This window comes from Lepus europaeus, chromosome 7, assembly GCF_033115175.1.
Source record: "Lepus europaeus isolate LE1 chromosome 7, mLepTim1.pri, whole genome shotgun sequence".
In the NCBI taxonomy this organism is placed as follows: domain Eukaryota; kingdom Metazoa; phylum Chordata; class Mammalia; order Lagomorpha; family Leporidae; genus Lepus; species Lepus europaeus.
In genome coordinates, this window is record NC_084833.1 from 32,140,300 (window position 1) to 32,167,943 (window position 27,644).

Here is a 27,644-nt window from a genome sequence, read left to right on the forward strand (position 1 = left end):
GGAAATACACCAGATGAACAATCTCTGTCTCCAATTTTCAAATAAAATGAAAACAAATTTTAAAAATTGAAAGAAATTAGAAGGCAACAGTAGCAATAATAGCTAGATTCGAGAACTATTAGCAAACACAACTGAAACAAATACAACTGAGACCACTTGGCAATAGTGATGTGTGAGAAAGATGGAAGAATCGTGAATGACTGTAAATCACCCTACAAGGCTGATGTTTTGGATGTACAGAAAATATGTTCATGAGAGGTGTTATGAAAAATATTCAAAAGCGGGCTAATGAACATTTCTACTTGGTACTCAAGAGAGAAATCTGAACTGGAAATAAATTGGGAACAATTATCAACAGAGTGTTTTAAGAAGTCACGGCGGCCGGCGCCGCGGCTCACTAGGCTAATCCTCCGCCTAGCGGCGCCGGCACACCGGGTTCTAGTCCCGGTCGGGGCTCCGGATTCTGTCCCGGTTGCCCCTCTTCCAGGCCAGCTCTCTGCTGCGGCCAGGGAGTGCAGTGGAGGATGGCCCAAGTGCTTGGGCCCTGCACCCCATGGGAGACCAGGAGAAGCACCTGGCTCCTGCCATCGGATCAGCGCGGTGCGCTGGCCGCAGCGTGCCTACCGCAGCGGCCATTGGAGGGTGAACCAACGGCAAAGGAAGACCTTTCTCTCTGTCTCTCTCTCACTGTCCACTCTGCCTGTCAAAAAAATTAAAAAATAAAATAAAAAAAAAAAGTCACGGAAGTGGGTGAAAATGCCTAACAGCATGTTACAAGAGAAGTGGGACTCAATTTGTAGGGATACCACTTTATACTTATCAGCAATGATATAATTCCCTACCTCAAGGAACTTAGCTGGAGTACAAAATTCCTTGCAACTCAACTGAAGTCTCACCCTTCTGTTTTTTCACGTAAGATGCCAATGATGGGGGCTAGTGTTATGGTACAGTGGGTTAAAATGCTGCCTCCAGGGGCCAGCATTGTGGTATAGTGGGTAAAGGTGCCGCCTGAGACAAAGGCATCCCATATAGGCCCAGTTTGAGTCCCTGCTCAAACACCCGATCTGGCTGCTCCACTTCCGATCCAGCTCCCTACCATTGCCCTTGGGAAAGCAGCAAAAGATGGCCCAAGTGCTTAGGCCCCAGCCACCCACACGGGAAATCTGGAAGAAGCTCCTGGCTCTTGCCTTCAGTCCAGCCCAGCCCTGGCCATTGCAGCCATTTGAGGCATGAGTCAGTAGATGGAAAATTTCTGTCTCTTCCTTTCTCTCTAACACTTTCAAATAAATAAAATAAATCTTTAGAGCCGGCGCCGCGGCTCACTAGGCTAATCCTCCGCCTAGCGGCGCCGGCACACCGGGTTCTAGTCCCGGTCGGGGCACCGGATTCTGTCCCGGTTGCCCCTCTTCCAGGCCAGCTCTCTGCTGTGGCCAGGGAGTGCAGTGGAGGATGGCCCAAGTGCTTGGGTCCTGCACCAGCATGGGAGACCAGGAGAAGCACCTGGCTCCTGCCATCCGATCAGCACGGTGCGCCAGCCGCGGCGGCCATTGGAGGGTGAACCAACGGCAAAGGAAGACCTTTCTCTCTGTCTCTCTCTCTCACTGTCCACTCTGCCTGTCAAAAATAAAATAAATAAATAAATAAATAAATAAATAAATAAATTTAAAATAAATCTTTAAAAAATCAAAAAGAAAACTATCATTTATAAAATAATAATAATAATAACTACTGCCTGAAATGCCAGCAACCTATATCCAGGCACCAGTTTAAGTCTCAGATGCTCTATTTCTGATCCAGCTCTTGGCTAATGCACTTGGGAAAACAGCAGAAGATAGCCCAAGTACCTGAGTTCCTGCTACCCATGTGAGAGACTAAGATGGAACTCTGGGCTCTGGATCCTGACTTTGGTCCAGCCCTGGCCATTATAGCCATTTGGGAAGTGAATCAGTGGATTGAAGATTTCTTTCCCTCTCTTCTCTCATTCTGTCACTTTGCCTTTCTTTTTGCTTTTTTTTTTTTTTTTTTTTTTTTTAAAGATTTATTTACTTGAAAGTCAGAGTTACACAGAGAAAGAAGGAGAGGCAGAGAGAGAGAGAGGACTTCCATCTGCCGGTTCACTCTCCAGATGGCCACAAGGGCTGGAGCTGCACTGATCCAAAACCAGGAGCCAGGAGCTTCCTCCAGGTCTCCCAAACGGGTGCAGGGGCCCAAGGACTCGGGCTATCTTCTACTGCTTTCCCAGACCATGGCAGAGAGCTGGATCGCAAGTGGAGCAGTCGTCGTGAATCAAACCGGCCCCCATATGGGATGCTACCACTGCAGGTGGCAGCTTTACCCGCTATGCCACAGTGCCAACTACTAGCTTTGATCTTAGCATTTTTGTTTAAAAACTTCTTTAAAATAAATTTTGTTTATTTGAAAGGGAGAGAGACAGAGAAGAGTCTCCCATCCACTAGTTCACTTCTGAAATGCCCACAACACCCAGGACTGGGCCAGACTGAAGCCAGAAGATAGGGTGGCAGGGATTCAACTACTTGACCAATCATCTAATGCCCCCCAGGATATGCATGAGCAGGAAGCTGCACTCACCTTAAACTCAGCCATTCCAACATGGGATGCAGGCATCCCAAGCAGCAACTTAACGACTGCACTGAAGCCCTTTCCCTGTTTAAAACTGCTATTAGTGGCCGGCGCCGTGGCTCAACAGGCTAATCCTCCGCCTTGCGGCGCCAGCACACGGGGATCTAGTCCTGGTCGGGGCGCCGGATTCTGTCCCGGTTGCCCCTCTTCCAGGCCAGCTCTCTGCTGTGGCCAGGGAAGGCAGTAGAGGATGGCCCAAGTCCTTGGGCCCTGCACCCGCGTGGGAGACCAGGAGAAGCACCTGGCTCCTGCCATCGGATCAGCGTGGTGCGCCGGCCGCGGCAGCCATTGGAGGGTGAACCAACGGCAAAAAAAAAAGGAAGACCTTTCTCTCTGTCTCTTTCTTTCTCACTGTCAACTCTGCCTGTCAAAAAAACAAAACAAAAAAACCCTGCTATTAGGAGGCATGTGTTTAGCCTGGTGGTTAAGATGCCCATGTCCCACACTGGAGTGCTTGGGTTCATTTCCTGGCACCCTGCTAATGTAGACCTGAGAGGCAGCAGTGATGGCTCAAATAATTAGGTTCCTGCCACCTACCTGAGAGACAGGGATTATATTTCTGGCCCCTGGCTCCAACCCTGGCCAAGCCCCAGCAGTTGTAGGCATTTGGACAGTGAACCATCACAGATGGGAGTACATGTGTTCTCTTGCTCTTTCTCCCAGGAGTGGATATTCTCACGTCTCAAAATTTAAAAAAAAAAAAAAAATTTAACTTAAAAACTCTTAATACCCACTTCAGTATGCTCAATATTTTTAAGGGAAAACTTTAACTCAAGTACATATGTATATTGAGTATATATATTTAGAAGATATAGGGGCCAGCACTGTGGCATAGCGGGTAAAGCTGCCGCCTGCAGTGTTGGCATCCCATATGGGTGCCGGTTCGAGTCCTGGCTGCTCCACTTCTGATCCAGCTCTCCGCTATGGTCTGCAAAAGCAGTAGAGGATGGCCCAAGCCAGTGGGCCCCTGCACCCGCATGAAGGCCTGGAAGAATCTCCTGGCTCCTAGGTTCGGATCAGTGCAGCTCCAGCCATTGCGGCCATCTGGGGAGTGAACCAGCGGATAGAAAACCTCTCTTTCTCTGCCTCTGCCTCTCTCTCTCTCTGTAACTGTCTTTCAAATAAATAAATACATCTTTAAAAAAAAAAAAAGGTATAGTGTAAACTATGCACATGATAAATTCTCTGCCATCATGACCCATGTAATACCAAGGGATTAAACAATATGTAGGTGTCTAGCCTATGATACAGAATAAAACAAATACATGGCAGAGCAGGGTACATTCATTTGTTTATTCAGCAAGTATTAGGCAATGACCGAGACACTGGGGTTACAACAATGAAAAAGGGTGAATGTCTTCGAAGAGCGTACAGATTAGTTGTTCAGCAGGTAACAAATACAAGGAAATAAACTAATAATTACAAACTCTATCAAATGACTGAAAAGGAAATAGGTGGGTGAGAGAGAATAATATGGGGGAAGAGGACACATCGAACAGCAAAATCCTCCCTGAACAGGGCATTTGTTTAAAAGATTTATTTATTTATTTGAAAGAGAGTTACACAGAGAGATCTTCCATCCACTGGACCTGCATTTTTTAGTAAGATTTGTTTATTTCAAAGGCAGAGTTAGAGAGTGAAAGAGAGACAGAGATCTTCTATCTGCTGATTCACTCCCCAGATGGCTGCAATAGCCGGAACAGGGAGGATCTGAAGCCAGGGGCTTCTTCCGGGTCTTCCACATGGGTGCAGGGGCCCTAGGACTTGGGCCATCTTTCTCTGCTTTTCCATTCACATTAGCAGGGAGCTGGATTGGAAGTAGAGCAGCTGGGTACTGCAGGTAGAGGTTTTACCTACTATGCCACAGTGCCAGCATCAGCCCCAAAAAGGGATTTTAAGTCAGCCTATTGCAAACCAGAAGAATATCAAGAGGAGGAAACAGGATCTGCTTGTGGTGCAGTGTGTAAAGCTGTCGCCTGCAATGCTGGCATCCCTTAAGGGTGCTGGCTCCAATTCTCATCCAGCTCCTTGCTAATGCACCTGGTCCAAAGGCTGCCACCCACGTTGGAAACCCAAATGAAGCTCCTGGCTCTGGCTTAAGCCTGGCCCAGCTCTAGCCATTGCAGTGCCGGCATCCCATATGGGTGCCAGTTCAAGTCCCAGCTGCTCCACTTCTGATCCAGCTCTCTGCAATGGCCTGGGAAAGCAGTGGAAGATGGCCCAACTCCTTGGGCCCCTGCACCCGCATGAAAGACCCAGAAGAAGCTCCTGGCTCCTGGTTACGGATCGGCAGAGCTCTAGCCATTGCAGCCAATTGGGGAGTGAATTGGCAGATGGAAGACTTCTCTCTCTCTCTCTCTCTCTCTCTCTCTGCCTTTCCTTCTCTCTCTGTGTAACTGACTTTCAAATAAATAAACAGGGGCTGGCACTGTGGCTCACTTGGTTAATCCTCCGCCTGCGGCACCAGCATCCCATTTGGGCACCGGGTTCTAGTCCCGGTTGCTCCTCTTCCAGTCCAGCTCTCTGCTGTGTCCCGGGAGTGCAGTGGAGGATGGCCCAGGTGCTTGGGCGCCTGCTCCCGCATGGGAGACCAGGAAGAAGCACCTGGCTCCTGGCTTCGGATCGGCGCAATGCCGGCCATAGCAGCCATTTAGGGAGTGAACCAATGGAAGGAAGACCTTTCTCTCTGTCTCTCTCTCTTACTATCTATAACTCTACCTGTCAAATAATAAATAAATAAATAAATCTTTTTAGAAAAATAAAATATCCAGATTTGGTTCATTCCTCAAATGCCTGTAATAACCGTGGCCGGACTAGGGCAAAGTTAGGAGCCAACTCCATATCTGACTCCCACATGGGTGCAAGCATTTGGGCCACCATTTGTTGCCTCCCAGGCCCACTGGCAAGAAGCTAAACAGAATGTGGAGACAGGACCTGATCCCAGGCTCTCCCAAGCAGCCCTCTGTGCCACAATGCCTGAACCCCCAATATGCTTGTTTTTAAGACTGCCTCAGAGCCTGGATAACTCCCACAGACTATCGGTAAATCACTCCAGGGTTTATCAGAGATGGATTCTACAGACACTCAAGTGAGTGGTCTGGGAACTATTTGTTCTTTCCCTCTTGCATCACAACTAATGTGCTGGTCATGCTCCATGTCTACACAACTATAGTAGCTGAGCTCCAATGTTGTCTCTTTATGGGTCTAGAAGCGGCTTCCTACTTGCTGCCATTCTCAGTGTCTCAGTATGGTAGCCCAAGTGCTTGGATCCCTGCCACCTTCATGGTCCCCTTAACCCTGCTGTCAATACAAAAATAAACACACACTTCATTTAAGTGGCCTCAGATGAATCATCTGAGGGAAACTGTTTCCTACAAAGCCCCCTAATTGATAATTGGAATAAAAGGTATTTCATAACAACTGTCAAATTAAGTATGATTTCTTGATAACTTAACTGCTATTATATCATAAAAATCACTACTTATCTTTGCTAAAAACCTACTTTGTACTGTATAAATGATATACTTAAGTTGGTTACACAGAAATGAAATAATTTCTGCTAGTGGAGTGGTAGAGCACATTCAAAAACAACAGTATTCACAACAAAAAGAGACAGATTTTGGCATTTGTAACAGATGTCCAAGAAACACTGCCAATTAAGGCAACTAGGGTTTGTCTATTGTTTCTCAGGCAAATAATGAAATGTGACAGTGATGTGGCATATGCTTGGCTCTATCTTTGGTAACAAGAGCCACCAAAGCCTGGACTGCACACAATTCCAAAATTCCATTTCATTGTCTTCCTCTCTCTCATCACTTGAATTAGTAATCTTTCCTCTAAACAAAGACAGAAAATTAACAGGTCCTACTTTCCCCATCTCAAATTAATTTTCTGTAATGCTTTTCTTTTAAAAACAATACATCTGTCAAAGCAATTATTTTGTGGTTCAAACTACTGCGTATATTAACTACCTGCAATGTCCAAACATGTTTATTTAGGAGACAATCTGATCACATATGTCCTGAATTCTCTTGCTTTGGTATGTGAAGGAATTATTAAAAATGAACACATACAAGGGTGGCCATTGTGGCACAGCTGGTTAAGCTGCAGCTTGGGATGTCCACATGCCAGATTAGAGTGCAGATTCCAGTCCAAGCTGCTCCCCTTCTGATCCTGCTTCCTGATATGGGAGGCAGTGGATAATGGGTCAAGTGCTTGGGTACCTGCCACCCACATGGGAGAAACAGATAAGAGTTCTGGGCCCCTAGTTTCAGCTAACTCAGCCCCACCTTAAAGGCACTTGGGGAATGAACCAGCAGATGAAGATCTCTCTCTCCTTCTCGCTCTCTCTTAAGTAGATGAAAATGAACTAATACAGGAGCCAGTATTGTGGCGAAGCAGGTTAAGCCTTCACTTACAACACTAGCATCCAATCTTGGAGTGCCAGTTTGAGTCCTGGCTGCTCCACTTTCAATCTAGCTCCCTCCTAATGCATCAGGGAAGGCAGTGATGTTGAGTCCCTCCCACCCACTCGGGGAAACCCAACTGGAGTTCCCAGCTCCTGGCCTAACCCTTGCTTTTGTGGGCTTTTGGGGAGTAAACCGGTGAATGGAAAATATCTCCCTCTTTCTCTGTGTTGCTCTGCCTTTCAAATAAAAAACAAGCAAACATTATAAATACATAGCTGGTTATTCCTTATAACACAATATATGCAGTGCAATGTTTTATTTTTGCTTCTTCCATGTTTGAGAGTATTTCAAAAGTCTGGAAAATGGAATTAAAAGATAATTTTGATATCAAAATTTTTTGAAATCCATGCATTTTCATAGTACACAAACTATGTGACCCATTCAGTTTTCTCATGGCACAAATTTTCCATGAGCTTTTTGAAGATGAACAAATTCCAATTGTTTTGCACCAAAATAAATTTCTTAATTCCATTTTCCATGAGCTTTTTGAAGTACCCTCATATCTTTTTATTTGCAGTCCAGTTTTCCCACACCAAATTAAATTTCTTCCTTGTCTGAAAAACTAGTAGGGTTAATTTTTTTTTTTTTTTTTTTTTTTGAGAGGCAGAATGGATAGTGAGAGAGACAGAGAGAAAGGTCTTCCTTTTTGCCGTTGTTTCACCCTCCAATGGCCGCTGCGGCTGGCGCATCTTGCTGATCCGAAGGCAGGAGCCAGGTGCTTCTCCTGGTCTCCCACGCGGGTGCAGGGCCCAAGAACCTGGGCCACCCTCCACTGCCTTCCCGGGCCATACCAGAGAGCTGGCCTGGAAGAGGGGCAACCGGGATAGACTCCGGCGCCCCAACCGGGACTAGAACCCGGTGTGCCGGTGCCGCAAGGCGGAGGATTAGCCTGTTAAGCCACGGCGCCGGCCAGTAGGGTTCATTTTTAAAGACTGATTTATTTATTTGAAAGTCAAAGTTACACAGAGGAAGACAGAAAGATCTTCCATTCACTGGTTCATTCCCCAGATGGCCACAACAGCAGGGGCTGTGCCAGGCCCAAATACTTGGGCCATTCTCCACTGCCTTCCCAGGTAAATTAGCAGGGAGCTGGACTGGAACTGCTCGAACCAGTGACTGTATGGGATGCCAGTATGGCAGGCGGTAGCCTTACCTGCTATGTCACAATGTCAGTCCCAGGAACAATTATTTTTAACTACATTTTAATTGTATTATTATTAGCATAGCCTAGGATTTCTTGCATTAAGGAATGTCTCCCTAGAGATACACATTTATCACAATAATTTGCATTTGCAAACTAAATTTATAAACATTTATATATCCTTGTTTTTAAAGATTTATTTGAAAGGAAAATGACAGGGGCGGACATCTTCCATCCCCTGGTTCACTCCCCAAAATGGCCCCAACAGTCAAGACCAGGCCAGGCAGAAGCCAAGAGCCTGGAACTCCACCCAAGTTTCCTACATCAGGGTGGCAGGGGCCCAAACCCTTGAGCTATCTTATGTTGCCTTCCCATGTGCATTGGCAGGGAGCTGGATTGGAAACAGAGTAGCCAGAACTCAACCATTACTCCAATATAGACGCACAAGCCTTGCAAGCAGAGGCTTAACCCCTTGCCACAACACCTGCCCAATAATTCCCATCCTTCTGAGTGATTCACACTTAAAAATTACAAGTTTATTCATTTTATTTATTTGAAAGGCAGAGCAACAGACAGAGAGGGAAGAGAGAGATCTCCCACATGCTGGTTCACTCCCCAAGGGCCAGGAGTCAGGAACTCTATCCAGGTCTCCCACGTGGATGGTAGGAACTCAAACACATCAGCCATGATTTGCTGCACCCCCCAGCACATTAGAAGAAGCTGGACTGGAAGCTGAGGTGGAGGTGGGACTCAACCCCAGGCCTCTGATATGGGTTATAGACTGAGGTAATCCATGGTACTACAGTGCCTGTGCTGGTTCACACTTTCATTTTGGCATGATTCCATCAGTCTCATTCTGGCTCTGGTCAAGCTGCGAGTTAAAATGATCTAATGTCTATTTAAGGGAGGATAATACCAGCTGCTTTACCAGGGTAATGTTCATCTTGTAGTTTTGCTCAATGAAGGAATAATTTAAAATGTTAAGCTATCTAATTAAAGCAGATCCACACAAAATTATTTTAGCTTATCCACATCTTTGTGTTTGTTTCACTTGATGAGACAAATCTGGTTTTAACTCATTTAAACAGGGTTGGTGATCACAGTCAGGAGGATGGCACCATATCTTATGAAAATCTCTTTATGTTATACAGTCATGACTCCATAAATGCCTATAGGGATAGCAACAAAGGACAAAGTTACATGGTCAGCATTCTTAAAGAACTTTCAACTTACAAAGGTGAAATTTAAACTCTGAAATATTAGATGAATATAGTAGAATATTTTGCATTAAATACATTTTTATTAATATTTATTGAACATTTATTAGTATATGCCAGATAGGGGTGTGGGGTATGGAGTACACCCAAACTAATACACAGAGGCTAACAATAAATGTGGAACAGAAAAATTTAAGTATCATTAAGAAATTTTAAACAGGGTACAGCCCCATGTAAAGAGATGGATAGGTCTGGGTCTCCTGTCAAGGCCTTAAAGCCCACCTGATTATTATCAGGCCCCTTCTGTCAGTTTCTATTTGCCTCTCAATGAGAAAATGTGCTTATGCTTTAGACAGTACTCTTTTAGGTCCTCTAATAATGACTCTGTCCTTGGTTTTAGATCCTGTGAGTTTTCTCCAGACTTGAAACAGTGAAATTCTAGGTGGTCATGCACATGAAGCCTCAGATGGAAGGTTTCTACAAGCTGGCACTGCATCGCCCTCAGTGAGCCCCTCCTGCTGGAACTGTCTTGACTTCCATTCCCAACGATGCCCCTTTTCAGCATGAAGCAGCCAGAATGATCATCGCCCAGCCCCCCAACAGAAGTTAGGGTCCATTCTTCAGTGGGGAGAATGTGAGGAGTCAGATGGTTTAATAAGAAATTGAGGGTGGAAAATGTTCCCCCAAAAGTTATCTTTAGCAGGGTCCGAAGTGCCTGCCTGCCCACTCCTTAAGAGCTTCCAATCTTATGATAATCATGAGAATAGCAAGGGAGTGGTGACTCTACCCTTCTGAGCTCCCAGTTTACTGTAAAACAAATTAGATATCCCACCACTGGGATGGCTGTTTTGTTTTAACATGAGCAAGCCAGACAGGATAAAGGATTGCAAAAACAGTCTTGTCCTTACCTTGTAACTGATTGTCAAGGTTTTTTGTTTTTTTTTTTTTCCCCCAAACCATTTTGGGTTTTTTCCTCTCTTGGAAGCCCCCTACATGCCATTCTGGCTGGAGGTCTTTGACTTTAATAAATCTTGCTTTTAAATCTCAAAAACTAAAAATAAAAAATAGAGTACAGGGCTTGACCAAAATGAGGGAGGAAATAATTCTATTGAGCATACTAAGCTGAAGTCACTGAATGGCACAGGGAGGAAAGCCATGTAGACTATGAGGAAAGTGTGGTTCTCTTGGCAGAGGAACAGGACAAAGACCCTAAGATAACAGCATTCCTTCCACCACTCAAGGAATAGTGAAACAATGTTTCACTGAAAGATGAGAGAAGGTGAAATTTATGGTCATAGTTCTACAAAATGGTGAAAGGAAAATGAGTGAATATGCTGAAACCAGGCTTATGCCTCCATTCACCACTTTATATTATACAACACCCCACCACCACATTCAGATTCCCTAACAGTACACTGATTACCAAATGCTGACTACTGACCAAAAAGGGAAAGACTTGTAAAGACCTAGCTAAATTGCCTTGGGTGAAAATTAAGAAACTATTAATAATATACCAGCCCAGGAACAGTCACCTAGGATGATGCTATAATTGAAAACAGGGCTCTGTTACTCTATCTTTCAAATAAATAAAATAAATCTTAAAAAAAAAAAAAGAGGCCAGCACTGTGACACTGTCACACAGTGGGTGATACTGGCAGTCCTGCTAACAGCACCAGGGAAAGCGGCACAAGAGGGCCCAAATACTTGGGCATCCACTGTCTGCATGTGAGACCAGGATGGAATTCCTAGTTCCTGGCTTCAGCCTGACACAGACCTCGCTGTTATGGCCATTTGGGGAGTGAATGAGCAGATGACAGAGATCTCTCCTGGTCCTCTCTCATTCTCTCCCCACCTTATAAACAAACACGCTCTTCTTTTTTGAAAATTTACTCATTTATTTGAAAGGCAGAGTTATAGAGGGAGAAAGGTAGAGACAGAGAAATATTCCACTTGCTGGGGCTGGCCCAGGAAAAAGCCAGGAGCCTGGAACTCCACCCTGGTCTCCCACATAGGTGGCAGGGACTTGAACAAGTGCTCTTAAGGGATGCCTCATCACAGGCAGCAGCTTAATCCATACTATGCCACAATGCACAGCCCCAAAATCTTTTTTTAAGATTTATTTTATTTGAAAGTCAGAGTTAGGGAGAAGCAGAGGCTGAGAGAGAGAGAGAGAGAGTCTTTCATCCAGTGGTTCACACCCCAAATGGCCACAAAATGTGGGACTAGGCTAGGCCAAAGCCAGGAACCTGGAACTCCATCTAGGTCTCCCACATGGGTGCAGGGGCCCAAGCACTTACAGCATCATCTGCTGACTTCCCAGGCACATTATCAGTGAGCTGGATTTGAAGTGGAGCAATGAGGACTTCAACTGGTGCTCTTATAAAATGCCAGTGTTACAAGCAGCAACTTTATCCAATGTACCACAATGCCAGCCCCCAAAATGTAAAATATTTCTCAAAAGATTACCACCTTCAAGTCACTGTTCTATATCTTTTAACGAGCCCACCAAATCCACTTTGTTTAAATCTACACCTCACCCATCTACTTTACATTCTTCTTTTTTTTTTTAAAGAGTTATCTATTTGAAAGGCAAAGTTACACACACACACACACACACAGAGGGAGAGAATCTTCCATCTGCTGGTTCTTTCTCCAAATGGCCACAACAGCCAGGACTGAGCCAGGCAGAAGCCAGGAGCTTTTTTCCAGTCTCCAATGTGGGTGCAGGGGCCCAAGCACTTGGTCCATCTTCTGCTGTATTAGCAGGGAGCTGGATTGGAAGTGGAGCATCCAGGACTTGAACTGGTGCCCACATGGTTTGTTGACACTGTAGTCCATGCTTTTAACTGAATGAGCCACAGTGCAGGCTCCTTCATTCTTCTTTACACTGCTTTTCTTTTTCTTGTTATCACCTCTCACATACTGGGTATTGTATGGTTATGTCTATTACTTCTCCATCTCATACAGTCCAATATATCTTCCACCAAGGCAGGGATCTTGGTTTTGTTTACTGAGTATCCCAAGCTTCCAGATGAGTCTAGAAGACAGATGCTCAGAGGCTGGCACTGTGGCGTAGCGGGTTAACGCCCTGGCCTGCAGTGCCAGCATCCCATATGGGCACCGGTTCAAGACCCAGCGGCTCCACTTCCAATCCAGCTCTCTGTTATGGCCTGGGAAAGCAGAATATGGCTCAAGTCCTTGGGCCCCTGCACCCATGTGGGAGACCTGGAGGAAGTTCCTGGCTCCTGGCTTTGGATCAGCACAGTTTTGGCCATTGCAGACAACTGGGGAGTGAACCAGTGGATGGAAGACCTCCCTCTTTATCTCTCTCTCTGCCTCCAATTCTCTGTGTAACTCTGACTTTTTAATAAATAAATAAATCTTTAAAAAAAAGACAGATGCTCAATAAACGTCCTTGATTTCTCATGCATTACAGAAACTATTTAATCTAAGGATAAGCCCATGTTCCTGAATTTTCTCCAAAAACTTTTAGCAAAAGTATGCTGAAAAAATAATTCTAATTTTTAAAATAATTGAAAGTATAACCTTCCAGTATAAATGTTAGGCCCCCAAAGACCCAACATAATTCTTCAGTCTTCCAACCCTAACTCCTCTTTCTGACTTTATCTGTTGAAACTACTACTTCCTATAGACAACCAATCCCTCAAAAGAAGCTTTCCCCAAGAGCTAGAACAGCTTTCTGTTAACTGCAAAGTCTCTGGAGTCACACTTCCTGAGTTCAAATCCTGCCTGTACCACTTACCAGCAATGGGATCTTAGATAAGTTAATCTCTCTGCACCTCAGTTTCCTTGTTAGTAAAATGGGTTAACACTGTAAATATGTCAGAGTTACTGCGAGAAGTTAAACGAGATAATGCATGTGACTGGCATATGATGCATATTTAATAAAGACTTTAACCAATAACAGCTAAGGCTCAGTACTCAGCCTTTTATTCCTCATCCTCAAAAACGTTACTCTATCATTGTCTCTATAAAAACATCTAATGAAACTGCTAAATTTACCTCTCTGGTTGTAAGTGAAGCACAAATATTTCAAAACAATTTTAAAAGCATTGGAATATAGAAAACTTGGCAGGTCTACTTTAGATTTGGTAGTTCAGAAAGGCTTTTGTGAAATGATAATGTCAAGTAGAGTTAAGACTGTCAATTGGCCATCGATGATAAGATCCAGGTCATTGGTTCTCAAAATGCAGTCCATGGACTAGCATTAGCATCACCTAGGAAATTGTTGGAAATGCAAGTTCTCAGCTGTCCAGCACCCTGTGTTTCAACAAGCCAGGCATTTGGTTAACATACCACATGGGATGCCTGAATCCATCCCACATCAGAGTGCTGCTGACTCCACTCCTGATTCCACTTTCCTGCTGAACGCACATCCTCGGAGGCAGCAGCCATGACTCAAGGACTTGGGTCCCTGGCCCGTACTGGAGATCTGTACTTTGTTTCTGGCTTCAGCCTGGCCTAGCCCTGGCTGTTGCAGGCAATTTTGGGGAGTGAACCAGAAAACCCAAGATCTGACTGTCTCCATTTTTCTCTCTCTCCCTCATGAATAACAATTATTTTTAAAAAGTCAACAAGGGCCGGCGCTGCGGCTCACTAGGCTAATCCTCCGCCTTGCGGCGCCGGCACACCGGGTTCTAGTCCCGGTTGGGGCACCGATCCTGTCCCGGTTGCCCCTCTTCCAGGCCAGCTCTCTGCTGTGGCCAGGGAGTGCAGTGGAGGATGGCCCAAGTGCTTGGGCCCTGCACCCCATGGGAGACCAGGAGAAGCACCTGGCTCCTGCCATCGGATCAGCGCGGTGCGCCGGCCGCAGCGCGCCTACCACGGCGGCCAATGGAGGGTGAACCAACGGCAAAAAGGAAGATCTTTCTCTCTATCTCTCTCTCTCACTATCCACTCTGCCTGTCAAAAAAAAAAAAAAATTAAAAAAATTAAAAAGTCAACAAGCACTCTGGGTGACTCTGAAGGACCAATGATCTATAGTAAGATCTTCTTAGGGGAAGGAACTGTCAGATTTGTTCTTGCCTTAGAGCACTCACATCTGCTGTTTTGTCAGACTTCAGGGAAATGCAACTTCTTAAAGAAGGAAATTTTATTGCTTATCTTACTCCCCTACTCAAGAATATAAACTTCCAAGAACAGAGACATTCTGATTTAATTGTTACCAAATCCCTAAGGCCTAGAAGAGTTGTATGGCCTGTGTGTTGACCAAAATGAATAACATTTCTCTTTTGGCCGTGCATACATTTTTGGTGTCCTGTTTTCCATCTATGCCAATGCTAATCCATTATGCATTTCACTGCCAAATTAATCTTTTGTTCATATCATCATCCTTAAACCTTTCAAAGCTCCCTATCTTTTATAGAGTATAGAGTAAAGTCCATGGCCTGTCAGGAAAAGCCCTCTAAAATCTACTGCTAATATGCAGTGGTACAGTGTTAACAGCTGAGCTCCCCAGTGAATCACACCTCTTTGTCCAGTCTCTGTCTCACAATCACTCTGCACTGGACCAGGGACTCTCACCAGCAGCAGATTGTGGCAGAAGTGATGCTGTGCCTCCTCAAGGCCCTGCCCTTAAATGGCACAGCAGATTCCACTTCATCCCTTTTGGAACACTTGTTCATAGACGCTCCCTCCTGTTGACTGGCACCGCGGCTCAATAGGCTAATCCTCCGCCTGTGGCACCGGCACCCCGGGTACTAGTCCCAGTTGCTCCTCTTCCAGTCCAGCTCTCTGCTGTGGCCCGGGAAGGCAGTGGAGGATGGCCCAAGTGCTTGGGTCCCTGCACCCACATGGGAGACCAGGAGAAGCACCTGGCTCCTGGCTTCAGGCCGTTGAGGGGTGAACCAACGGCAAAAGGAAGACCTTTCTCTCTGTCTCTCTCTCTCACTGTCCACTCTGCCTGTCAAAAAGAAAAAAAAAAAATAAAAAGAAGCTCCCTCCTGTGCGATATTAACAATTCAGATCAGTTTACATGCAATCTACTAATGTTTCCATGATCCCTTGAACTAGATATAATTTTCCAAGTTCCCAAAGCATACTTGTACCTGTCAAAAAGAAACAAGTAGTATATTTAGTAGCATTGACTGTCTAATGGCACTTACAACGTGTGCTGACAATGAAGTTAATATTCTATATGCTATCCTATATGCTGCTTTATATACTATTCCATATGTTGTACATCACTTAAATACTAAGTTATTTCAACCAATCCTCAAGCATTCTAAAAAAGTGCCCTCATTTTAAACAAAGAAATGAACATACAGAGAGCTTAAGAAACTTATCTAGGAGACTGACATTGTGGCATTAACAAGTTAAGCCTCTGTCTAAATGCTGGCAAACCCTGTGGGTGCCAGATACAGAAGAAGCTCTTGGCTTCAGCCTGGCCCAGCCCCGACTACTGTGGCCACGTGGGGAGTGAACCAATGGATGGAAGACATCTCTCTTTCTTTCTGCCTCTCCCTCTATCTGTAATTCTGACTTTCAAATAAATAAAATAAATCTTTAAAAAACAAATGGCTGCAACTGATGCAGTCAAATACAAACCCAGGAGTGGGTATTTGGCTTAGCTATTAAAATACTCACATCCCATATCAGGATCCTCACTCCACTTCTAGTCCAACTTCCTCCTAATGCACACCCTGGGAGGCCTGCATTGAGATTCTGCCTCATGGCTTCAGCCTGGTCCCACCTTGGCTTTTATGTGCATTTGGGGAGTGCACCAGTGGGTGGGAGATCCTTGAGTAACTGTCCCTCTGTTACTCTGCCTTTCAAATAATCTTTTTAAATGATTTGTTTTATTTACTTGACAAGCAAAGGGGGAGGTGGGGAGAGAGAAAGACAGACAGATCTTCCATCTGCTGGATCACTGCCCAAATGGCCCTGGCCTGGGGTTGGGCCAGGCCAAAACCAGGAGCCAGAAGCTTCATCATCTCCCAAGTGGATTTTTTTTTAAAAGATTTATTTATTTATTTGAAAGGCAGAGTTACACATAGAGGGAGAGATAGAGAGAGAGAGAGGAGGAGAGAGAAATATCATCCATCTACTGGTTCATTCCCTAAATAGCCTCAACAGCCAGGGCTGGGCCAGACTGCAGCCAGGAGCCAGGACCTTTTTCCATGTCTCCCATGTAGGTGCAGGGGCCCAAGAATTTGGGCCATCTTCTGCTACTTTCCCAGGAAAGTTAGCAGGGAGCTGGATCGGAAATGTTGTAGCCAGGAGTTGAACCAGCACCCATATGGGATGCTGGCAGGCAGGAGGCTTTACCAGTTATGCCACAACGACAGCCCCTCAAAGAAATTTTTTAAAAACAAAAAATACTTGACAAACCTTGAAAATAAAATAAATAGAAATCCAAATATTCTCACTCCAGAGCTTATGGTACCAACCAATATACAAAGCTGCCTTCTACAACTGTGAATAAGACAGACTGGGGCGGGGGGTGGGGGGTGGGGTGGGGGTGGGGCCAAGGTTATGGCGTAACAGGCTAAGCGGCCGCCTGTGATGCCAGCATCCCATATGCTCCATCCTGGCAGCTCCACTTCCCATCCAGCTCCCTACTAATGGCCTGGGAAAGCAGCCCAGCCCAGCTGTTGCGACCATTAGGAGAGTAAACCAATGGATGGAAGATCAATTTCTCTCTCTCCCTCTATCTGTAACTCTGCCTTTCAAATAAAGAAATAGCTGTTTCCAGGGATCCCTGAGCACTTGGAGCAGACACCATGAACAAAGCTCACCCTCATGAGTTGAAAAAAATTATGGACAAGAAATTATCACTGAAATTAAATGGTAGCAGACATTTCCAAGGAATACTGCAGGGATTTGATCCCCTTATGAATCTTGTGATAAATAAATGTGTGGAGACAGCAAACAGGGGAACTGGAATGCTGTAATATGAGGAAATAGTATCAAGTTAGAAGCCCTGGAATAAGTATAATGACTGTTCATATCCATATCCCCTCTCCAAAGGACCTGTTTTACCATGATGTAAAAGTTGGGTCATGTACATTTTCATATTAAGTTTTCTGTTAAATAAACTTTTGTGACAGTCAAAAAAATAAATAAACCTTAAAAAAAAAAGACAAGAGCACTGTTCTCACAGAACATGTATTCTATTAGTGGTAGTTAATAGTATGAAAAAAAGTATGGTAACAAATAATACATATAAATCAGCCAAATTACTTCAGAGAGTAACAATGCTACAAAGGAAAAGAAAAAAAAAAGAAAAAAAAAAAACAGCTTTGTGAGAGACAGTGATGAGAAGTTACTTTGGACACGCAGTCAGAAACATCCTTCTGGAGAGCTGAAATCAGGGAAAATACTTGAATGTCCAGAACAACAAAGAGCTGGAATGAAAACTCCAGGTAAACAGAGCACCCAGTGCAGAGGTCCTAAGACACAAATGATCTTGGCATGTTTCAGGAACAGAAAGACGGCAGCGTGCTGGGTGGGGGTGGAATGAGGTGAAGGTAGACAATCAGAAGAAGCTTGGATAAAGCAGGGCTGTGTAGGCCATGATAAAGACTTTGGATTTTACTAACATTGGAAGGTTTCTATAAAGTAATTCAGTTACCTATCTATATTTTGAAAAGTTAACTCTAGCTGTTGCTTGCTTAATAAATTTTAGAAGGCCTAAAGTGGAAGCAAGGAAAACAAAAGGAGGCAACTGTAGTAGACCCTGTTGAAAATTACAGACATAGAGATCAAACTAACAGGATTTGCTGAGGAATTAGGTATGGGAAGGAACGAAATGAATCACACACAGCTCCAGCCTGGTAGACTGAGGCTACAAAGCAAATAGCAGCATAGTTTACTGAGCCTGGAAAGATTAGAGGAGGACCAGAGTAGGCATTAGGGTGACAGTCATGTTTCAGAGAAATACCTATTCAACATGCAATTGGAAATGTCAGATTCTAAGTAAGACTACAGATATAAATTTCCAAGTCATCCCATATATGTGGCAACTTCACCTAGCTGGAATGGAAAGAAAAAGGAACTCCAAGTTCCAGAATATTCCAACACGTGGAAGCGGAGCAGAGAAGCAGCAAGTATATTGCCACATCACCCTTCTGGAGCACAAGTTCTCCGGGAGGCAGGGTCCTTTGTATTTTTGTGGCACACTGTAAAACTCTGAGGTGCCCAGCACATTTTAATGAGTGAATGAAAGCTTGCTATTGCATTTCTCAAACTTTCACTACAAAAGGATAATACCTGAGGATAAAGGCAACAGAGGCTCACAAATGGTAGGTACTCAATTATTTGTTTAATGAAGGAAAGAAAAAACCTGGGACTGTGTTTTGGTAGACATATTTTAGTACTGACTGTTCCAGAGAACACAGCAAGGAAAGATGGAAAGCAGTAACCTGTACCTCACACTTTCTTTAAAAAAGTTGTTACAGTTTAACTTTTTAAAAAAAATTATTTATTTATTTGAAACGTAGAGTTACAGAGAGGCAGAAGTAGAGAGAGAAGGTCTTCCATCAGCTGGTTCACTCCCCAGATTGCTGCAATGGCTAGAGCTATGCCCATCCGAAGCCAGGAACCAGGAGCTTCTTCCAAGTCTCCCACATGGGTACAGGGTCCCAAGGATTTGGGCCATCTTCTACTGCTTTCCCACGCCAAAGCAGAGAGCTGGATCAGAAGTGGAGCAGCCGGGACTTGAACCGGCGCCCATATGGGATGCCGGCACTGCAGGCGGCAGCTTTACCCGCTATGCCACAGCGCTGGCCCCACCCCACACTTCTAAGAATAATCACAAACACCCTAAACTCCTTATCTTGCTCTCTACTACAGGTCAGAGGCAGAATGTCACTCGGGGCTGCAACTGGAAGAAAAGGGACATTAATGTCCATACTGAAGCAGAGTTCTGTCTTTCTTTCTTTCTGTCTTTTTTTTTTTTTTTTTTTTTGACAGGCAGAGTTAAGACAGTGAGAGAGAGACAGAGAGAAAGGTTTTCCTTTTCCGTTGGTTCACCCCCCAAATGGCCGCAACAGCTGGCACGCTGTGCTGATCCGAAGCCAGGATCCAGGTGCTTCTTCCTGGTCTCCCATGCAGGTACAGGGGCCCAAGCACTTGGGCCATCCTCCAGTGCCCTGCCAGGCCACAGCAGAGAGCTGGACTGGAAGAGGAGCAACCGGGACAGAATCCGCAGCCCCAACTGGGACTAGAACCAGGGATGCTGACGCCGCAGGCGGAGGATTGGCCAAGTAAGCCGTGGCGCCGGTCTAGAGTTCCGTCTTTCATGTCATAAATATGCATTACATACCAACTATTTGCCAGGTACTAGAATTAGTATTAAGTACTAGAAGTATAAAAGCAAAACAGATAGGATACAACAAATACCTTCCATCCTAAAGAGGAAGACAACTATTACATAAACATGTAGATATCTATCTTAAAATGATATGTTGTCTGTGACAACAGACACCACTGTAGTCATTGGGGCAGGAACCGGAAGGAAGGCAGCAGGTTTCTAACATGAAATACCTTAATTAAGTCAACTTGGGAGGTAGGGGTAGGGTGAAAGTTATCTAGGCGCTGGTAAGGACATGGATGAAGCCCTTAAGGTAGGAAGAAAATTAGGATGACCCAAATCCTAAACTTTAAGATGGGCCAGTAGGGGCTGGCGCTGTGGCTCAGCAGATTAAAGCCACTGCCTACAGCACCAGCATCCCATACGGATGCTGGTTCAAGTTCCGGATGTTCCATGTCTGATCCAGCTCTCTGCTAGTGTGCCTGGGAAAGCAAGGGAGTATGGCCCAAGTGCCATTGTATTTCTCATGTGGTAGACCCAGATGAGGCTCCTAGCTCTTGGCTTCAACCTGGCCCAATCCCAGCTGTTGTGGAGTGAACCAGCAGATGGATGATCTCTCTTTCTCTCTGTAATTTTGCCTTTCAAATAAATAAATCTTAAAAAAAAAAAAAAGAGCCAGTAAATATAGAGCCATACAGGGAACATTAAAGATTTTTGAAAACTTGACCCTTCTTCTTTGTCACTCTGCCTTTCAAATAAATAAATAAATCTTAAAATAAAAAAAATAATACAGGGGCAGGGATGGAGGTAGCATTGTGGCATAGAGGTAAGCTGCTGCTATGACACAGACAGAAATGCTGGATTGAGTTCTGGCCGCTATGTTTCTAATTCAGCTCCCTAGTAATGTGCCTGCAAAAGCCACAGAAGATGGCAGTGCTGCCACCCAAGTAGGAGACCAGGATGGATCTGGCTGCTCTGGCCACTTAGGGAGTGAACCAGTGGATAGAAGATCTCTCTTGCTTCCTCTCTCTGTCCCTCTGCCTTTGAAACCAGTAGATCTCTAAAAAACAAACCAAAAAAAAAAAAAAAAAAAAAGACAAAAAAACCTAAATCCTACACTGCAGGAGTGGACATAGAAAGGTTTTAAACAAGGAAACACCAGGATCAAATTGGCAGATTTGCGAGGTTTTAATTTTTAAATTTTTTTTGAGAGACATTGAGTGCCCCCACACATTGGTTCACTCCCCCAAAAGCCTTAACAGCCAGAACTGGGTCCAACCAAAGCCAGGAGCCAGAGACTCAATCCTGGTCTCCCACATGGATGGCAGGAACCCAACCAATTAACCCATCATTGCTGTGTTCCAGGATCTGTACCAGCAGACAGCTGGAGTCAGAAGCCAGAGCCAGACACAGAACCCAGACAATTAAACATGTGCATTTTAACTGGCTATGCCAACCACCAGCCCCTATTATATTTGTGTTTTTAAAATCACACTGGGGGCCAGCATTGTGGTGCAGTGGCTTGAGCCACTGCCTGTGACACTACCATTCCACATGAGTTCTGGAACCACCACTGCTTAGCTTCTGATGCAGCTTCCCGATAATGCACCTGGAAAAAGCAGTAGAAGATGGCCCAGGTACTTGGGGCCCTGCACCCACATGGGAGACCGGGATGAAGCTCCTGGCTCCTGGCCTGCTTGGCCCAGCCCTGGCCGTTACAGCCATTTGGGATAGAAGATAATCACTCTCTCTATGTAACTCTGCTTTTCAGATAAATAAATATTTGAAACAAAATAAAATAAAATAAAATCACTCTGGATGCTTTAAGTAGATTGAACTGTAGGGAGGAAAGAAAAGGTTCAAGACTACTAGTTAGAAGCTACTGCAGTTATCCAAGTAAAAAATAATGGTGGCTTTGATCAATATTAAACCAGAATAAAAATTTTTGAGATTTATTTAAGAGATTAATTAAAAAAAAAAAAGCAGTATGTCTTAGTGACTGGCCCCATGTAACTCCCAGGTTTCTGGACTGAATAACTAGGTGGACCAAGGTATGGCTTACAGGGATGGGCCTCATGTACATGTAAGAAGGGTGGTGAAGGCTTGAGCTCATCATTAAATGCTCATGATATACCCAAGTAAAGGATCACGAAAGAGGTAAGTGGACATGTGAGGTGCTCAGCAGATATCTGAGCTAAAGATACAAACAGGGACATCTACAGAGATGGCACTTAAAGATACAGCCATGGATGTGAAGTCCTCGGGAAAAAGCAGAGAACAGACAAGAAATCTTATCACTCCCAAGCCCTGAGGAAACAACACATAGAGATTAGACAGAACAAGAATTAGTGAAGAAGAGGGAAAAGCAGTGGGCCAGAGAGGTAGGAAGAAAACCAGGAAACAAGTACTACAGAAGTGAAAGGATATGTATTTCAAGTGGGAAATGGTCAGTGGTGACACAGACCACTGAAATAAGAATGTTAATGATTCTCAGGTTTCTAGGCTAGCACAACAAAGCTCATTTAACAATAATATAGGCGGATTACAGCATTAAACTGTTACCAAGAAGCAGTGGTTAAACATGCAGGCCCCAGGTGTAAATCCCATCTCCACTATTACTTTTTTTAAGATGTATTTATTTGAAGGCAGAAATGCAGAGAAAGAAGGAGGGAGAGAAATCTTCCATCTGCTGGTTTATTCCCCAAATGGTTGCAACAGCCAGGGCTGGGCCAGGCTGAAGCCAGGAGTTAGGAGCTTCTTCCAGGTCTCCCTCATAGGTGCAGGAGCCCAAGTGCTTGGGTCTTCTTCCACTGCTTTTCCCAGGTACACTCAAATATGGAATATAAGCATCTTAACTGAATATGTCAACCACCAGCCCCTGGAGCTGGATCTGAAGTGGAGCAGCCAGGACTTAAACCAGCACCCATATGGGATGCTGGCACTGCAGACGGAGGCTTAACAATCTACGCCACAGGGCTGGCCACCCCCAACTCTACTACTTACTATGTGGTTACAGGCATATCACTTAATATCTCTAGGAAGACAAAAGTAATACCTATCCCCAGTGGGCTGTTTTGAGGATTAAAGAAAAATCTATGTTTGTGTATACATGTGTGTGTGTCATGGAAAACCTGCTAGCAAAGACTAGTTGCTCATGAGGTAAATGAAAGCTGCTAATATTTATAACATTGTTGCTACAGGGAAATGTTTTGTACACTGTAACAACAGAAATGTGTTTGAAATACTTTCACTAACTGGGATTCCCTTGTTCCTTATAAATTACGAGCTTACCAGGTCTTTTTCTAAAAATCTTGAAGAAAACTCTATATTTAATAAACTTATGCAAAACACAGTTAAACAAATGTCCTTCATACAGAAGTAGACCATTTTTAGAGAAGCTAATCATTATCTGGCTTTTTGGAGAGGTACCCATCACTCGTTATATATTCATGCTGTAATCAGAAGAAGTTATAGATTAGGAATTCTAAAACCTGGTGGTCAAAACAAAAAAAAGACTTTTAACTCAGAAAGGCAAAAATAATATAAATCTGTTTAAAAAGAAATTTTTCTACTCAGTCACACATGTACTGTCACTGTGATGAAACAGCCTGCCTCTTCTGGTTCTGCACAGGACACAGCAATCACGTAGAGAACTACACAGCAGGTAGGCAGCTTCCTCATGACTGTCTTACTTCCACAAACATGCAAAGCTATTTACGGCATCCAAAATAGCTCCGCAAAAGGTACTAACACTGAAAAGAGCAGAAATAAATGGATTTGTATGACCAGTTCTTACTCCTGAACTTTCCAAGTGCCTAGCAAGAACTACTTTTTAGCAATACTCTAGAAGCCCTATTTAAGGTAAAATGCTTAGGGTTCCAGTCTCTCTTTTTCTCTAATGAAACGACTGTATCTTAAAAGTATTGTTTCAGGTGTCGGCACTGTGGCATAGCAGGTAAAGCCGCCATCTATGGTGCTGGCATCCCACGTGGGTGCCAGTTCGAGTCCCAGCTGCTCCTCTTCTGATCCAGCTCTCTGCTATGGTGTGGGAAAGCAGTAGAAGATGGCCCCCAAGTACTTGGGCTCCTGCACGGGAGGCCCAGAAGAAGCTCCTGGCTCCTGATCGGTGCAGCTCCGGCCGTTGCAGCCATTAAGGGGAGTGAACCAGCAGATTGAAGACCTCTCTCTCTGCCTCTGCCTCTGTAATACTGCCTTTCAAATAAATCTTTTTTTAAAAAAGTATTGTTTCAAACTCATAAGTAATTGTTTACCATGCACGTTCCCATCAGCTGATGAAAACGCTGCATTTCAAGAACGAGCAAAGACATAGGATGTTGGATCCTGTGTCAGTAACAACTAAATGTCATTACCATCTGTCAGCTTTTGAATAGGTTACAGGAAACAAGGTGACAGACAGGCTAATTCTTTATGGATAAATATCCACATTACATCATCCCACTGTACTCATTTGCACCTTCAGAAGAAACTGCCACAAAGGGGAACAAAAACATTCAACTGGTGCATGAATTATGAAAAAGCTTTTTTAAATGTCATAAAAATATGAATAAGCTTCTGAAATGTAGAATATTTTAAGACTTACAGGGCTATTTAAGATTCAGGATTTTTGATGTAACTGAATCAAAGAGGACTTTTGCACAGTTTGAGAAATAAAATGAGGTACAATTAAGAAGTGTGTACAGCCCTGTACAGATGGCCTGATCCTGACACAAGATGTTAACAAAGCAGGTTAATGGGGGAGGGGAAAGCCTGCATTTTCAATGCTGTAATTCAGCTGACCCCACCCCCGAAACCCTTTTTTAAAGCAGGAGGGCTAACATTTAAGAATCAGTAATTTCCAAAAAAAAAAAAAAACAGAAAATAAGTCTCTTTTGGATTCCATGGTCCAAGTGAATCTACTTACTGTTTTCAAATATGTTTGGGGAGTCACTCTGTTACTTTGATAAGTAACATTTGGAAAATATGACAATTGGATTTTTAGGTTCTTGCCTCAGAAGTATTCTGCTAAAAGAAATAACAGAAAAAAACTAGATAGCATTTCATTTTCATTTACCTAATACAATTTCCATTTGAAACAAAATATTCTGCACAAATAGCTATCACTGCTGCTCACGAAACAGAAAGTAATCTTAATTTGTGAAAATCATCATATTCAATGCAAAAGCTACTTGGAAAACGATGGTTAAATTATCACAAAAAAAAAAAAGAATAGGAAAAGTGTCAAACGTTTTTCATGAAACTTCTTGTAACAGCTTACTTATATATAATACAAAATGCGGCTATTTGTGAAAGGTTTCAGCGCTGAATTATTTAGCTCCAAACTGGTATACCACGTTTATCTTTTCTCCCAGCTCTTTCAAACAAAGGACCTAAAATTTTCTAACAAGGTTTTTCCCCCTCTTTCTTAAAGAAAATTTTTCTCATTCTTTCACAATCATCCCAAGGTACAATCTAAGACAAAGAACAGCTACTCGTCACACATATTTTCCAAATCATGACCGTGGAACTTGCATACAAACAAAGACGACAACCTAGAACACTGTAATATATTAAGTAAAAAAAAAAAAAAAAAAAGTTCACTTCTGTCGTGCAAATAATGAAGAAACCTGATGAGATCACAAAGCCACGAAGCTTCCTGTTGGTAGCTGGGGATGAAGTCATTAGCAACCCAGGATTCCCTGGTCCCTGTAATCAGAAGCTGCACCTACCAGATTCAGTATTGTTCCGGAGAGGTGGCTTTAAAACACCCGGCTCCCGAATCCTCCAAGCCAGACCACGCCTTCCAGTTATCATTCAAATTGGACTGCTACACCGTGTGCCACTACTACACATTTCCCGCGAGCTTAAGTATCAAGCAGGAGCCAACATTTTAGATTCCCTTGGTCCGGCTGGAGGACAGATGAACTCTTGAACCCCACGCTACGTAACGAAGCCGAGATGGAGAAGCATGCTTCGGTTCTGGAACCTTTATGGCCGTCAGTGACTCCCCCCACCCCATTCCTCCCCAACTCTCAGTCACCCCCAAGGTCCAGAAAGCGCCGAGAGATCCCTTACTTCCTGCTGTTGTTAAAACGGGAGGAAACCCAAGAGCAACTTCGAACGCGTGGAAGAGAAATCGCTCGATCTTGGCCACCAGCGCAAACATATGTCACCCAGCCCCGGCGCAGCACTCGCGCCCCGCCGGGCCCCCTCCTCGGCCCCGAGCCCCGGGGGTTCTGGCTAGCCCAGTCCTCCTGGGTCCCCCAGAGTGAGGGGACGCAGCCCTGCGCCTCTTCCTCTCCCGCTTCCCCCACCCTGGCCGCCGAGGCCCCCAGGACCACACTGTGGGCCACCGAGGTTCCCATACAATGGAATGTCACTGCCCCCAAGTCCCCGGCGCCTCCCTCCGCCCGCAGGAGCCAGCCCTGGGTCTCTCCCGGATCCCGAGTTCAGCCACGAGCCCAAACTTCACCATGTGAGAGCCCAGGACCGGGAGGTGACCGAGCCCCAAGACTCCCGCCCAGCCACGGTCCACCCCCCCCCCCACCAGCCCCAGGCGCGAATCCTGCACCGGGCGTCCCCCACTCCCCCGGGACCACCCCAGAGGAGTCGCCAGCCCCCTCCCCTGAGCGGGAGCGAGGGCGAACGGAGGGCTCCCCGCCGGGCCCGGACCCCTGGGCGGCGCTGCACCCGCGCGAAGGCCCCAAACACATCCCCGGCCTTTCCTGGCCCACCGCGACCCCGCCGCCCACCCTCCCTACCTGGCCTTGAGGCTGGGGCTGCTGCCGCTGCTGCTGCAGCTGCTGCTGGCGGCGGCGGCCGCGGATCGGGGTTCGTAGGCCCAGGTCGGGGTGGGGGGCTGTGCGGCGGCGCTGGCGGGGGGCGCGGGAGGCGGCGGCGGCGGGTCCGCGAAGCCCGAGGTCGCGTAGTTCCTGTCCATCGTGGGGGTTGCGTAGGGAGGGCGGGCAGCTGTGGGGGCTCCTCTAGGGCCCTGTGAGAGGGGGGCGGGAAGGGAGGGAGGGGCGGGGGGAGGAAGAGGAGGAGGAGGAGGAGGCGGCGGTCGAGGGAGCTGCCCCCTCACATGGCCCCGGCGGGCAGACGGGAGGAGGGCGCGCTGGCGAGTCTGTGCCGCGAGAACCCGGGCCGCAGCGGCCGGCGAGGCCCCAGAGGGCCGTCAGGGAAGCGGCGGCACCCGCGGCCGGCACTCGCGGCGGCGGCGACGGCGGCGGCGGCGGCCGCTTCGCCCCATGTTGGTGGATTTCCCAGGATGCACCTCCCGCCCCCCTCCGCCCCGCGGCCTCGCCCCGCCTCCCCTCGGCGCCCCGCGCGCTCAGCTCGCGGGCCAGGCGGGCGGCCAGCGAGGCCTCCGCCGCCACCGGCCGCCTCACGAGGGGCAGCGGCGGCGGCGGAGCGCCCGCTAGCCGGGGCCAGTGGAGTACTTCCCGCCCGCCGCACCTCGGAGCAGCGCTGTCCGCGCTCGCCGCGCCCCGCGTGGGAAGGGGCCGCGCCTGCCGGGGGCCCGGCGCGGGGGAGGGGACAGCGAGCGGAAACCTGGCGCGGGGTGTAAGGTGCGGCAAAGCGGGAGGCTGTCAGCGCTTCGGCCCGGGGGTCGTTGTTGACCCTTCGGGTTATTTTGAGGGACTCAAATACTCGGCTCCCAGGTCGCTGTTTCTCTCCCTGCGCCCCGAAGCAAAAACAGCTGAACGAGCTGTTGTACAGCGGGTTTACCTCCTTCCTGCCCAAAGCTTGCAGGGCTACGGGACTCTTTTCCTGCTGTTCAGGGAGATTTATATTCAAAAGAGATTCAAATTCAAATGTATTATTTTCCAGTCCTTGCTGAAAGGGCCTTTCCCAGGGGTTCTTATTAACTGTCCCCACCCCCACTTCGGGGATTTGCTCGCGGTGCC

The 27,644-nt window shown here is 45.9% G+C and overlaps 1 protein-coding gene across 2 annotated transcripts in view; it reads right to left on the reverse strand.

The window, feature by feature from the left end:
- Nucleotides 1-26,692, reverse strand: part of QSER1 (glutamine and serine rich 1) — an 83,753-nt gene extending 57,061 nt beyond the window's left edge. The window contains exon 1 of one of the 2 annotated variants that reach the window (XM_062196346.1): nucleotides 26,499-26,692. In XM_062196346.1, coding sequence (XP_062052330.1) covers nucleotides 26,499-26,677 — 179 coding nt within the window. In that variant the 5' untranslated portion in view covers nucleotides 26,678-26,692. Of the gene's footprint in view, nucleotides 1-24,661; nucleotides 24,763-26,498 lie in introns of those variants that run through there. The other variant, XM_062196347.1, reaches the window with a different exon arrangement.
- Between the last annotated feature and the right edge of the window lie 952 nt (nucleotides 26,693-27,644).